At 36.1% G+C, this 15,448-nt stretch overlaps 1 protein-coding gene across 5 annotated transcripts in view; it reads right to left on the bottom strand.

Annotated features, from left to right (window-relative positions):
* Positions 1-15,448, bottom strand: part of KIF16B (kinesin family member 16B) — a 313,474-nt gene that overhangs the window by 240,524 nt on the left and 57,502 nt on the right. For all 5 annotated transcript variants that reach the window (XM_090286026.1, XM_090286028.1, XM_090286027.1 and 2 more), the window contains exons 8-11: positions 14,954-15,122; positions 14,637-14,768; positions 10,385-10,560; positions 2,829-2,894 (exon numbers count right to left, since the gene is read on the bottom strand). In XM_090286026.1, coding sequence (XP_090142152.1) covers positions 2,829-2,894; positions 10,385-10,560; positions 14,637-14,768; positions 14,954-15,122 — 543 coding nt within the window. The remainder of the gene's footprint in view (positions 1-2,828; positions 2,895-10,384; positions 10,561-14,636; positions 14,769-14,953; positions 15,123-15,448) is intronic.

The raw sequence follows: 15,448 nt of genomic DNA, 5'->3' as shown, positions 1-15,448 counted from the left end.
GAAAGAACCATCACCAAATATAAATCAAACAGCTGATCTCATCCTACATCCTACATTATGGCAAAGGCAAGAACAGAAAAAAATGTGTCAAGTTGCCTAAATTTTTATGTTTTTTTCATGGTGTACTTAAATAAAAACTGCTTCCTTGGATATTAACCAAAATTATAAGTTCAAGAATGACAATGTCCTATTAAGTGGGTTAATTTTTCCTGATTATACTTTAGGTCCTAAGAAATAATGACTTCTCTTCTCATTACATCTGTGATTAAATCATCTGCAATGCTATAGTTTTCTTTTAGGAGATAATCTGCTTTTGTAGTTAATTAATAGGGTTTATAAAGCTCATTCTGTCTTTAAAGGGGACTCTTTAATTGACTCTCTTAGTAAAAGCAAAATCTTCTGATACAAATCAGTTTCTTGCCAATCTGCTGAACTTAAAGGAGAAAATGTCCCCACAGCTGTTGAGCACAGCACAACTGGAAGTTACTTCTCAAAGTTAATGAGAATATTCTGCTAGTTCCATAAATTTTTAAAAACAATCCTAGTGAGAAATTCATTAAGAAGCAAAAAGTGATTCCTTATGAAGAAGTAGGAAGAAATAAACGAATGAACAATGTGTCTAAAAGGAGTATACCTGTGGCTAAAAGAGAGAGACTTCAGAGAGGCAGAGTGTGGATAGCACATGCTTCCCAAGCTGTTTCCGCTCTTGACATCAACAGTCTCGCCACCTCCCCACCCTCAACAGCAAACACAGCCTCATGGATACTTGTTGGTCTTCCCTCTGATAAGCCATCTTACTGAACCAGGACAAAAGGAATGCACAAAATATATGTGCTTGTACTCTCACTGCTAAGAGGAAGATACAGTACTTTCCACACACTTAGTATTAAGTATGGTAACTGGAAATGGCACTCATGTCTGCAACCTTCCTAAAAGTGTTTGTAACTGACAAGAAATGGAGGAATTGGACTGATCTTATATCCCACTTGAATTGGTCATTTCCTTTTACTCCTCGGTTTTCCTCTAAAAGGGCCGTACAACTTCTAAGCTAAAATAATGTCTCTTCTTTTTCACTAGTAATGTTAAACTCTCTCATCTCCTTGATAAAATAATAAATAAATAAATAAACAAACAAACAAACAAACCATGGCTGAGCTTCTCTAGCTTTGTTTTTGCTTGTCTTTAATGGTTTAATAAGATTGTCCTGATCTGCCTGGAACCAGCCATACACTCCAGTCTTTCATCTCTTAAGTGATGTCAACCCCACAGACTGCAATGACAGCAATAAATGCCACATGGCTCTCCAGGCTTTTGATTTGGAAAAGCTTTCAGAGAGGGAATATTCTCATGCCTTCTCTCCCTACAAAAGAGGAGAAACTGCTGTGCTGAATTTACTAATATAGTAAACAGTTAACAGATTCTCACTGGCAGTTTATGTGAGAAACACAAAGTATTCAACAATAAATGCTTTTGTGTTTCACCAACATATATGTTCTCCCTGCAGAAAAGTAAGCCAATCAATCCATCTCCAATTCAATCAAATAATGTCCAACTTTAAACAAATTCTAATCATGCCTTGGGTTTATTTTACTATTGGATTTAAAGCAAATAATCTTAATTTATGAAATTAAGAAAAATGCAAACATCTGATATCTTGTCTAACAATATGTTCAGGTAATAAAGATATATAGCCAAGCAGATGGCAAACAATTTTAAAAGGTCAGCAAAAAAATAGGTGAAAATTTAGAAAATGTTATGACTAAGATAGGCAGTCATTTCTGTCACAGCATGTATTATGCATTTAAATTAAAATGCTTATTGATTTCTATTAACTTGCTAGGTGTTCCTGAAAACCAGTATTATATTTCTAGACATACTGAAGCACTCAAAATTAGAATCTGAAGTACTAAATACAAAATTTCATGAGAAAAATCGGAATTAAGAAACTAATGATGTTACTAATGCTATTATCATCAAATTATTCAACATAATTATCCAGGGAAGTGTCAACAAGTTTCTAATAACAACCCAGTTTATATCTTCAATATTGTGTATTCTTGAAAGAACTTCAACAATAGAATCCAATTTTTCTTCAGTCTGTTTTAATCATTCAGCACAGTGAACAAAATCCAATCCCAAATATGTTCTTACTGCCCATTTCTCTTTTCAAACAGGGTTACTTTAAAAAAAAAAAAAAAAAGTAGTGTAGAGCCAGGTTGGTCATGAAACTGGTTTTCAAAAAGCAATAGCATACAAACACTGGCTTCAGTCACAGCATCTTCAGGGATAGTCTCTCTTCTGCTCACTCACTGCCACTCTCTCTCCCTGCCTCAAATCTCATCTAGCTTAAGAGAAACCAAGCATCTACCTCGAGTATTCTACAATTCCCCAAGTGCTGCACTTCCCACAGAAAACAAAGTAAAAGAATGACAAAAATAATCCTAAATGTTGAGCATGCTTAAGCTCTGGGGACCACTCCTGTTCCATGAATGTTGAACACAGCCGCTTTTGACCCAGGAGTCCTGTCTACTGTGAAGGCTAGAGGGGCCTGTTCCTTCAGCAGAGCCTGTGTGTGGATTTCAGTTTCACTTGACCATCATGTGCCAGACAAACCCCATTTATTCAGTTACACATCACGATGTGATACATAAAAAGTCAATTACTGTGGTTATTTAAAACTTATCACAGATGGGGGTGGGGTAGGGAGTGTTAAGTGTAATGAAGAAAGAAAATGAGTCTCAAATGGCAAAAACTAAAAAGCATGTTATACTTAAAATAATAGTAAAAGTTATGATTTTAAAATAACAAGGAATCAACCTATCACTTACTCGTGCTTCATTCTGCTGAAGTTTTTCCTCCATACTTAAGGCTGTGGGGGAGTCTAAAAGGGCAATCTACAATTTAAACCATACGAGAGAAGCAGTTAGTGAACAGCAACATGATATAGTAAATTACCAAAAATTGTCATGTAAACTATTACATAGAGGTAAAAAGGATGTCTCAAACCCCCAAAAAATGTCAATCACATCACTAAATCTTTACTCCAGGGCTACATATCTCATAATATTCAAAATCAAATGTAGTAGCCTGGTAAACCTATATTTGCAATACAAATCAGCAAAGTGAGAAAAAGACAAATGTAATATAACTGACATTTATTTTACCAAAATCTAGCATCATCGAGACACCGAGATCCTAAAGGATTACCTGTTTTGAAAGTGCACAAATTACAAAATTCAAAATGTAAAAAGCTTAAGTATTGCTCACCCACGGGCTTCTGAAATCTATCCATGTTGACACATGCAAAGGAAACTCATTTATTTTCATTGCTGGGTGCTATTCTACATGTGCTATGGCTACACCACAATCTATTTATCCATTTCCTCATCCATGTTACAAAGGTATGAAGACTGACATAAGAATGGTAAACACCAAACTCAGGTTAGAACTGGGAGGGGACAGGCAGAGATAGGAGAGGTACGTGGAGCCAGGCATAGTAGCGCACAAGGGCTTTGACAGACAGGTAGGACACAGTTCTCTCTCCGATTTCATAAGAAAGAAATAAGGGAGTCTTGCTCTCCCTCCCATCCCGCAGGCCACCAAACACCTTTATCCAATTTGCTATGTAAACTTGCAACTATTCTTGTCATACGTAAGCATGTTTTAGTTTTTAAAAAAAACATAAACAACATGAACACTATTCTAAATATTGCCTTTTTCACTGAACAATATATCTTGGGGGAAATTCAGTACAAATAAAACCACTTTATTCTTTTTAACAATTCCAATTCCACTGCAGAGTGCAATTGTGTGGCTATTCTCTAATTTATGTCAGTGCTTTCCTTTTCATGGAAATGCAGTTTTTTTCTAATCTTCTGCTCTACCAGCAATGCTACAATCACTATTCCTATACTAGTTGTCTACAGTATACATGTTTGTGTCAACAGAATAATTTCCTAGGAAGGAATTTGTAAATTATCTATATGCATGATTTTTTAATAGCTAAGCTGCCCTCCCCAGACGCTGAGCATTTTTTTCATTACTGTTTACTTTTCAATTTCTATTTGAACAAATAGAATGCCCATGAGGTGGTCTTACTAGGCTCAGTTAAACTTTCAGACTAACAAGACTACACGAGAGCTTCTGCCTACTCAGCAGAAAGCAGAATTGCAGCAGGGAAGGGTAAGATAACCATGTGCTCTCTGCAGTAGTCCTCACAGCTCTCCAGGAGGATTGTCTTTGGCCCTCTTCAGGGGTCAAGATTCACACAGGCATCTTTAGGGCCCACCTTGGCTCAAAATCCCATGCCCATGGGAACCAACATCTCTTATAACAATGTCATAGACACATCCTTCAGGGTCTCCACAGGAACACATCTACTACAAGATTCACAGCACTTGGGGAAACCCAAAACTATGGCTTTTCAGCAGCGCATTTATGGCTTATATAGAATTCATACTAATCCAGATGCAATTCACCAATTAGGGGTATTTTTATCATTGGAGATGTTGCCTGGTTACACAGCTGGCATCTCACTTTTATCTAGTTTATAGAGAATGATACCAGCAAGTTAAATCAAGATCAAATTCATCCTTAGTGGAAGAAAAGGAGCTTTTCTAACATATTAGTACAATACATCAGTGCACCTAGCATGTCATCTTACACACAGATGGTACTCAATAAATACTTTTCATTGAAGAAATGCAAGAGGCAGCATCATTACATATGGTTGCAAGTTTCAAAACAATTAGTAACCCCCTTTATAACATGGTGAATTTTAAAGACTCCTCTGTTGGAATTTTTCATCTGTAATCAAAGCTGAAACATTCCTAAGACATCATCAACTCAGTAGACAATAATTGATTAAATACACTTGTATGCATGCAGGCTATCATGAAAACTTTTGGAAAATTATTTTAAAGCACACATAAAGAAATACCTACCTGTGTCCTTTTTAAAAGAAAGCTTTGGTAAAACTAAAACAATTGCAATTAAATTATTCTTTGTAAGGTGTCTTTTTAGAGCAAAAAATGTTCAGGATTAAATAATACTCAGATTAAGTTTATGTGTTAAACCAAGAGTAATATTACATCAAAACTTAAGCAATATCAACTCTATTAACAACATGTACAAGCAACTCTTGCCTCCAACCTTTGCCAATATAGTGTGCAATCAAGTATTTTGATTTTTGTCCATATGAGGTGAAAAGGGCATCTTGTGGTTTTTTTAAGAAATCTGAGGTATAATTTCCATACAGTAAAACATACAGCTTGATAACTATGTATCTATGTATCCATATACATATTCATTTCACTAATCTTAATATTTGTATTTGCTATAATTCAAATGACATTAAACATACCTTCATATGCTTAGAAGCCATTTGAAATTTTATTTCTATGAATTATACTCACATTCTTTGTTCACTTTTCCTCAGGTTGTAATATTTTTCTGATTTTTTAATAGCACTTCTCAAAATAAGGGAAGTAGTCTTTTGTTACATGAGTTGGCAATCTTTTCCTTGGTTTGTATTGATTTTCACTATGTAATATATGTATGCTGTCTTCACTTATTTCTGTCTATGTGAGTGAGCTCTCATAAAATGAGAAAGAAGAGTTCTAGTTCCCTGTGACAAATATGTGTATGGCTCTGTCTCCTGCTATTTCCTGCAGTCTTTTTGGTTTGCTTTCATTATTATTTTTAATTTTATTTTTCAATTAGAGTTTATGTTCAATATTGTTTTGTATTAGTTTTAGGTGTACAGCGTAATAGACAATCATACATTTTACACAGTGTCCCCCCACTATATTTCTAGTATCCACTTGGCACCATACATAGTTGTTACAATATTATTGACTATCTTCCCTAGGCTGTATTTTATATCCCTGTGACTATTTTTTAACTACCAATTTGTACTTCTTAATCCCTTCACCTTTTTCACCTCTCCCAACCCCCTCTTCTCTGGCAACTAGCAGTATGTTCTGAATCTGTTTCTGTTTTGATTGTCTGTCTTGCTCTTTACATTCATATGAAATCATATGGTATTTTTCTTTCTCTGACTTATTTCACTTAGCGTAATACCCTCTAGGCCCATCCATACGGTCAAAATGGCATGATTTTATTCTTTTTATGGCCATGTAATATTCCATTGTGTACATGTACCACAATTTTTTTATCCACTCATGTACTGATGGGCACTTATGTTGCTTCCATATTTTGGCTATTGTAAATAACTCTGCAGTAAACAGGGGTGCATATATTCTTTTGAATTAATGCTTCTGGTTTCCTTGGATATATATAACCAGAAGTGGAACTGCTGGGTCATAAGACGGTTCCATTTTTAATTTTTTGAAGAACCTCCATTCTATTTTCCATAGTAGCTGAACCAATGTGCGTTCCCACCAACAGTGCACTAGGGTTCTTTTCTCCACATCCTTATCAACACTTGTTGTTTGTTGAATATTGATGATAGCCATTCTGACTGGCGTGAAGTGGTATCTCACTGTGGGTTTAATCTGCATTTCTCAGATAACTAGTGACTTTGAGCATTTTTTCATATGTCTATGGGTCATCTCTTTGGAGAAACATCTATTTCTTATAGTTCTGTTGTTCTTTTTCCTTTATGAAAGCTGACATCATATTTGATTTTTATTGCGAATTGCACTCTTTGTTGTGATTAAGTGCTTTTCTTAGGCTCAAATAATGCTGTTTTTGCACTGCTTTCTTTCCCTTTGAATTAATTGGCAGACTTTTGCCTATCCTTACAAACATATAACGGAGCTTTCTTGTGTGACCTTCTCTAAGTGTTCTCTAGTTGTCTACCTTAAAAAGTTTACGCATAGTGATATTTCTATTATCTATCTATTATTTAAAGCTTATCTGTGACTCCAGCTACAAAAATGAGGAATTCATCCTATTTCCATGTTCTCTTATTGTGTTCTTTGTTTCCTGACTTTTGTTGCTCATTTCCTTTCCATATTGTTTAATTTTCTTGTTACATCCAGATACATTCAGAGAGAAGAGGAAAGAGACATCTTTCTCTGCCAAATTCAAAGCAGAAGTCTGAAAATGTGCTTTAAATATAATAAAAGAGAACATCTGAAAAGAAAAGATATCCGACCCTTGTAGGTGTGGCTCAGCTGGTTGGAGCATCATCCCACAGACAGAAAAGTTCTGGATTCAATTCTAGTCAGGGCATATACCTAAGTTTGTGGGTCTGATCTCTGGTTACCGTGCATGCTAAAGGCAAACAATTTTCTCTCTCTCTCTTTCTCTCTCTCTCTCAAAGCACTGAAAAAATGTCCTCAAGTGGGGATAAAAAAAAAAAAGACACAATATCCCAATGCTCAATTTCATTAATTATCTGAGAAGTACAAACAAGATCATTCAGTGATACCACTATTCATCCATCAGAATGGTTACAGTGAAGAGTAGACAATGCCATATGTTGACAAAGACCAGCAGGAACTACAACTGACCCTTTCATACACTGAAGTTGGAGTATAAATTTGTATAACCCCTTTTAAAGATTGTTTGGCAAAATCTACTAAAACTGGACGTACGTACACCTTCTAATTCACCAATTCCACTCTTAGGTATAAGCCTAACAGCAATGCATCTATTTGCACATTCACTAAAAGACACAAGGAAGTCAACAGCAGCACTAATAGCACCAGAAAAGAAACCCCCAAATGCCCGTCAAAAATAAACAAATGAGTTGGGACACAATACAGAAATGAAAATTAACAGGTCTACAACTAAATGGACCAATCTAGATGAATCTCACAAATACAACATTGAGTGAAGGAAGGTCAAAAGAGTATATACTGCATGATTCTTATATAAAGAACAAAAATTAGCAAAACTAAAAAATAATCTATGCCTTTACAAGTCAGGATAGAGATTACCCTTAAGGGGAAGGTTGGGGTAGTACCTGGAAAGGAATACTTAAGGGGACTTCTAGGGTTTTGGTAATGTTCTGTTTCTTGACATGGATATAAGTTAGATGGGTGAATTCATCTTTTGAAAATTCATTTATCTGTACATTTATAATATGTAATTTTTGTGCATATATAATACCTCAATAGAGTTCATAAAATGTTTACTTTTAACAACTACATATATATTTATATCTATGTAGGAGAGACAAATTCAATACATATCAAAAAATTTTGTTGTATTTAAAGTGTGCTTTTGAAACTCTACGCACATGACATTTTGCATTGGCAAATTAATAAAATTATTAAAAGTAGGAGTTGACTTTTATTTAGCTGTTCCAAAATAACCCTAGAAATGGAACTTTGATTTGAGTAACATTCTCAATGAACCACGGCAGCATTTGGAATAAAAGATTGTGGAAATAGATCGATGTCATCAGAAAAATTTAAACATGGATTTTTAATGGGTACTGAAGAACACTTGCTTATTTTATTGAGCATCACAAATTTAGTTAAAAAAGAATAAGGCTGTATTGTTTTACAATTTATGGTTTCATAATGTGATAAATTATTTTAAATTGGACTCCCATTTTTATTGTAATATATTAAATTCATCAAAAAATTTTATCTTCAGTGTGTTCTATAATAGACTTAACTCTCTTTTCCATCCTCAACCCAAAAACTACAACAGAAATACTCCTTTAATTACAGTAGTAGTCTTTGGTCATGAAAGAAACAAAATAAAAGACCACAAAGTATAAAGCAACTAACATGCACAATACCTCTGAAGACATTCCTCGATAGAATTTGTAAATGTTTCAGTAAATTAGAGTTTTTTATGTCCATGTGATAAGGCTCCTTTCAAAAATTTCCTCAATTTAATTTAAAAAGCTGAATCTTTATTTTCCTTCATTCTCTTAACTTAGTAAAACATTAAATGAAGAAGTTGCACAAGAATTTTCCAAATACTTTCCTTCACATATAGCAGTTTGGGTGATCCCATAAACTCATGCTGAAATGTTTACTTCAAATCAATGTTTTAAAAACACTGAAAAAGAGATCCCAATAACAAGGAGTATCAATAAAAATGAGCCTGATAACATCACATACAGCTGAACTACTCAGTCTGACAACTTCCTTTCGCACACAGGAAAGCTCCACATCAAAGTAAAACGGGGCCCTGGCCAGGTGGCTCAGTTGGTTGGAGTATCGTCCCATACATCAAAAGGTTATGGGTTTGATCCCGATTCAGGTTTGATCCTCAGTCAGGGTGTGTACAGAAGGCAACAGATCGATGTTTTTCTCTCACATCAGTGTTTGTTTTTCTCCCTCCCTCCCTGTTTTTCTCTCTAAAATCAATAAGCATGTCCTCGGGTGAGGATAAAAAAATTTTTTCTAAGTAAAATGGATGTGGACATATTTTTAAGTGTAATGAGCAATTCCTATGTAACTATTGTCCACTGTCTTATGGGAAAGAACTGTGAATTGTATTTCAAGACACAGGACACTCAGTGAGATTTTCATTCTGTCAATATTTTCATAGGACAAACCACTTATGGGATGTCAACGGCTTCACGGGTCATATATTCTTAGATAGAAAGTAGCTCTATAGAGAGGACTCAGCATTTAAAGAAAACTAATTTTTTAATAATAAACTTAAGATATGTATTTATAGGTTAAGAAAGTGGAAAGAAATGCATCTTTGTTTATTTCTAAGTCCAATCTAACTCAAGCATTTTGAAAAGCTATCTTTGATTTTCTTCTAAGTGTGGCCTTGCATTATGAGAGCGTCTAAGTCTATAAGAGCCTAACTCACATTATTCATCAAGAATGTAACTTTGTATGTATGTAAGACAGTTTATAAGGAACTTTACTGTGAAAACACAAAGGACAAGGCTCCATCACTAGAATCCCAAAGGTTCCTGAAGTGAGGCTGTTTCAATAATGAAGCAAAGCCCCAGGAATATCGTCTCAGGCAGGCCATGGGTATGTCATACATTTCACTATATCACATAACCAAGACTTCTGCAACACAAAATAAAAGCTCAGAAAGGTGTTCAAACTAGTCTTTCCTTCTATTAAAATACATTTTCAAGTCATAGCATGCACAAATAAAATTTTCATAACTCCAACCATTTAAATTTCCTTCTGCTAATGGAGATTATGCTGCTAATCCTATTGCATGCTAAATTTCCATCCATAATTGATAACTATTAGAGTTAATTTTTTCAAATTTAGTGGATAAAATCTTATACATGGAGCACATAATAAATGCAAAGGCCAATGGGAGGGTGATGTAGAAGCGAGACCAGCTAACTCATTCAAGCTTTACTTGGCACTTATTTACCCAAATCAATACAATAAGTGAGATAATTGTCTCATTAAGATCTAGAAATAGATGCCATTACTTAAAAGAAAATTATCCATAAATCTCAGAAAAATCCAACCTGATTCCCTTGAGCAAGCAGTGTTTTCAGTCTGGCTATTTCAGCTCGCAGCTCACGGATGAGTTTGACGTTGGCATCCTCATTAATGGTAGGCTTGTTGATGATATTTTTGGCTCTATTTGCATAGCGAAGAGTACTTAGGGTTTCTCCATAATTGACATCAGCAGGTGAAATGGCTGTGAAGAATGAATTCAAAAAATAATTTATCCAGCATTCCGTGTTTCATTTAACACAAAGTTGGTTTGTAATTTAAAAGTCAGATTAACCCCAGGTCATTGGATAGACTAAATATTCATTGCCACAGTAATGAATATGAAAAGTTATCTAAGATTCATAGGAAAGGCACTAACTATACTAAATTAAATGTCATTTTGCTTTCTGAAGTGTAGATTCAGCCACCTAAACAACTCTAAAATAAGATATAAGATACTCCATTGTAGTTTAGGGAGCTTTCTCTGTTAAAAACATAGGAAGAAGAGGAATTCAAGACTACAGTAACCCCCCTTATCCTTGAGGTATGTGTTCAAACCCCGCAGTGGATTCCTGAAAGCAGTGATAGTATCAAACCCTAATCCACTTCTTCAACTCTGTTGGAAACATGGCAGCAGCTGCCTCATAGGCAGATGAGCCTCTTCAGCCATTTTTATAGTTTTCAGTCCAAACCTATTCCTGAATCTGTGTAACCATCCCTTACTTGCAGTAAATGGCTGGTGTCACTCGTTTCAGGAAACGGCTTGCTGAAGTCTATACACAGGCTCAATGTTTTCTGATGCAACATGTTCCCCTCAATCGAAACACATTTTCTGCTCATGTCTTCCAGCCACAACTATAATGCCGTTTCCATCTTAACTATGCACTTATCTCACACTGTGGCTGTAACTTTTGCAATTTGAGGTGTGAAAGCAAAAGTATCATGAATTTCTTCTTCCCTTCTTCACAATTTCATGAACAGAAGGAAGATCCTTCTTCCTGTAGATATTAGCACCCTCAGCAAAAATTTTTTTTTATTAAGTTGAGAACTTTCACCTTTTCACTTAAAAGAAGTACTTTACAAAGTCTACCTGGCATATCCAAATTACCAGCTTCAGTACACTTGCTTTGGGGCATCAAATAAAATAAGGGTTACTTGAACACAAGCACTGTGATACAAGGAGAGTTGATCTGGTAACGAAGATGGCTACTAACTGACAAACAGGCTGGGAGCATATATAGTGTGCAGCTGCTGGACAAAGGCATGATTCACATCTTGGGTGAGGCCGAGTGGGATGGTGCGAGATTTCATCAACTTCAGAATGGTATGCAATTAAAAACTCATGAATTGTTTATTTCTGGAATTTCTCATTTAACATATTCAGACCAAAGCTGACCACAGTAACTGAAAATGGAGAGAGAAAAACTGTGGATTACGAGGGACTACTATATTTGTACTTCTCAATATTGAGTAGAAATTAAAAATTTTTAAGTTCTGGCCAAGTCTACCATTGATAAAAATCCAGAGTGTGAAAATTTTGAAAAGCCAGTATCCTGGTTAATTCTTTTCCTCATAAAGTTGTGGTTAATTGCACCTCCACCATCACTACAAACTTGACCAACTGCGGTACATACCCCAGGACAGATCCCTTGCCTAGTTAATACATGGCATGGAGAGTGGGTGAGACATGGAGACAGGGGAAGGGAAAAGGAGAGAGAAAGGGATAAAGAAATTAGGATGAGGAGGGAAACACTTTTTGATTTCTCCTCAAGTAGTTATCATCTCAGTATATTTTTCCTTTTTTAAGTATATTGTATTGATTTTGCTGTTATAGTTGTCCCAATATTTTCCTTTTGCCCCCCTCCACCCACTAACCCCATTACCTCCAGCAAACCCTTCCCCTTTAGTTCATGTCCATGGGCCGTGCATGTAAATTCTTTGGCTTCACCCTCTCCTATACTGTTCTTAACTTCCCCCTGTCTATTTTGTTCCTACCAATTATGCTTCTTGATCCCTGCACCATTCCCTCCTTTCTCCCCTTCCACCTCCCAGTTGATAACTCTCCAACTAATCCACATACCTATGACACTGTTCCTGTTGTTTGTTTGCTTGTTTTTATTTTTTAGATTCTGTTGTTGATAGTTGTTTGTTGGCTTTTTAATGTTTATATCTTTAACATTTCATATAATAATGGCTTGGTGATGATGAATTCCTTTAGCTTTACATTGTCTGGGAAGTACTTTATCTGTCCTTCTATTCTAAATGATATCTTTGCTGGAGAGAGTAATCTTGGTTGTAGGTCCTTGCTTTTCATCACTTTGAATACTTCTTGCCAGTCCCTTCTTGCCTGCAAAGTTTCTTTTGAGAAATCAGCTGATAGCCTTATGGAAATTCCTTTGTAGGTAACTCTCTGCTTTTCTCTTGCTGCTTTTAAGATTCTTTATCTTGAACCTTTAGAGTTTTAATTATGATGTGTCTTGGCGTGGGCCTCCTTGGGTCCAACTTGTGTGGGACTCTATGTGCTTCCTGGACTTGTATGTCTACTTCCTTCCCCAAATTATGAAATTTTTCTTTATTTTTTCAAGTAAGTTTTCAATTTCTTGCTCTTCCTCTTCTCTTTCTGGCACCCTTATGATTAGGCTATTGGTAGGTTTAAAGTTGTCCCAGAGGTTCCTAATCCTCTCCTTGTTTTTTTCTAATTCCTGTTTCTGCTTTCTATTCTGGGTGATTATTTATGTCTTCCTTTTGTTACAAATCATTGATTTAAATACCAGCTTCCTTCTCATAACTGTTGTTTCCCTATATATTCTTCTTTATTTCCTTTGTATAAGCTTACTTCTTCCTTTATTTTGTGGCCATACTGAACCATTTCTCTGGACATCCTGATCACCAGTGTTTTGAACTTTGCATCTGATAGGTTGGCTCTCTCTGTTTCGTTTAGTTCTTTGGGGGGGATTTTACGTTCTTTCATTTGGGCCATATTTCTTTGCCTCCTCAATTTGACAGCTTCCCTGTGTTTGTTTCCATATATTACGTAGAGCTGCTTTGGCTCCATATCTTGTTAGTATGGCCTAATATGGTAGATGTCCCATGGGGTCCAGTGGCACAGCCTCCCCTATTACCCAAGCTGGATATTTGAGGTATGCCCTGGGCTGCATATACCCTCCTCTTGTAGTTGAGCCTTGATTGCTGTTGGCAGGTCAGTGGGAGGGATTTACCTAGGCCAGTCAGCTTCAAGGACTGTGACCACTGACCACCAACCTCCGCCCTCTATGGAAGATCACCTGTACAAGGACAGAGTGGTGGTGCTCCAACATGGTCTGTGGCTGTCCACTGGGTGCGCTGCTGGCTCTGGGGTTTCCTAGGTTGTGCAAGCCAAGGTCAGCACTGACCTATGTTTCACTCGAGGCCACCGTGCATGAGCTATAAAGCAATCTGAGATGGCTACTACTTGTGCTGGGCTTGGAGATTTCCAAGTGAAGCCAAACTGTGAATCCAGGCTGGCTGCTGCTAGTGCTGGGCATGGGGCTCACTGAGGCCAGCAAATGCTTGTTTGATAGGATTTATGGAGTTGTGAAGCATGAGTTAAGACTAGCCATTCATATGGAAAAGCAGCTTGGGTAGGCCCATAAGTTGGGTGGGGCAGAGCCTCTGGGGATCTCCAAAGCAGGTCAAACAGAGTTAGCCAGGTTGGTGGAGTCTCAGATATGGCACCAGCTTGCCAGTTCTACTGGGAGAGGGTTGTGTGAAGAAGTGAGCCATATCTGTCTACGCCGCCATCTTGATGATACTTCTTCATAATTTTTCTTTATTATGCTTCTTTCAGTTAATTAGTGAAAATATGGAAGTATATTACTATTACTATTATTTGTTATATTTATTGGTCTTTTCCCTCTCATTTAATTTTAAATTCCGCATTCATTGCTTTATAATAAAAGAAAACATTAGGATATTTTTACTTTATTTCCTTATAAAGATTTTTCTCCTATGAGTTAGTGGAGTTAAAAGTTTCCATACCATACTTTAAGCAGAGAAAAGCTGAGGTTCATTCTGCTGTATCCCAGCTTGCACAACCATGAACATAGAAAGTTTATGGAACCCAGTAATAAGGAAAAAGGGTAATATGATACTGCAGACTAGAATAGTAAGTGGTTTTCTTGATTGAAAAATTATTTTTTAACATAAAACAATGTTATTTCCTAATGAGACTCTTTAAACTTAAATATTTACAGTTAATTCGAATGAAACACTATGTTGAAGAAAAGAACTTAAAATTCTTACTGGCAATCATGATAGTTTTAGAGTTTCCTCCAAGGCTATCTTTTAACAACCAAGTCAAAACAGAATCCCTATAAGGCACAAAAACTTGCTTCTTCTTTACAAAAGGGTTTGCTGCATCCTGAGATAAATCAGCTGCAGAGAGAAAAAAAAAAAAAAAAAAGAACAAAAAAGGAGACAATTATTAAAGTTCTTTTCTGCTAATTTGGCTTCAGAAAACCTTGAGGATATAACCTCAGCCTGTAACACAAACATAATTGCTCTGTGCTAATACAGGACTACAATGAATAAGAGGAGGCAAGAGACAAATATAAACCTACCTAAGGCAGAAATGACATTTCCCAGAGTCACGAGGGATTTGTTAATATTGCCCCCTTCCTTTAGTCTAACCCCAGTGGCACCAGTGGCATCGGCACGCTCACTTCCAGCAAGATCGACTAAGTGGATCTTACTCACGGTTTCACATGGCATTTCAGAATCAAATTTTGCCTATAGCAAGACATAAAAGGAAAATTGAAGAGGTATAAACAGCTCTGATGTTGTTTATGATACGAATTCTAATTATTTTCCACTCCTCACTAATTTTTTTTTAATTTGGTTGTTTCATTGGCCTTCTCACTGATTATAAAAATTTCCAAAATTAAACTGAATACATATGCGATTCTTAAATTTTCTGAAGAACAATTCCATTATTCAAATCACTCAGTGTTTCTCAACAAAGGCTTACAGAGTCTGACCGTAGCAAAATAGAGACCTGGGCATGGAGGGGCACTTCACAAAGAAAAATATAAGGAAACAAAGTTTTGTTTTCATTT

This window comes from Furipterus horrens, unplaced genomic scaffold (genome assembly GCF_987537825.1).
Source record: "Furipterus horrens unplaced genomic scaffold, mFurHor1.1.pri manual_scaffold_8, whole genome shotgun sequence".
Lineage (NCBI taxonomy): Eukaryota > Metazoa > Chordata > Mammalia > Chiroptera > Furipteridae > Furipterus > Furipterus horrens.
Note: the sequence above shows the minus strand (reverse complement) of the source record. Positions and strands in the feature narration are given on the sequence as shown.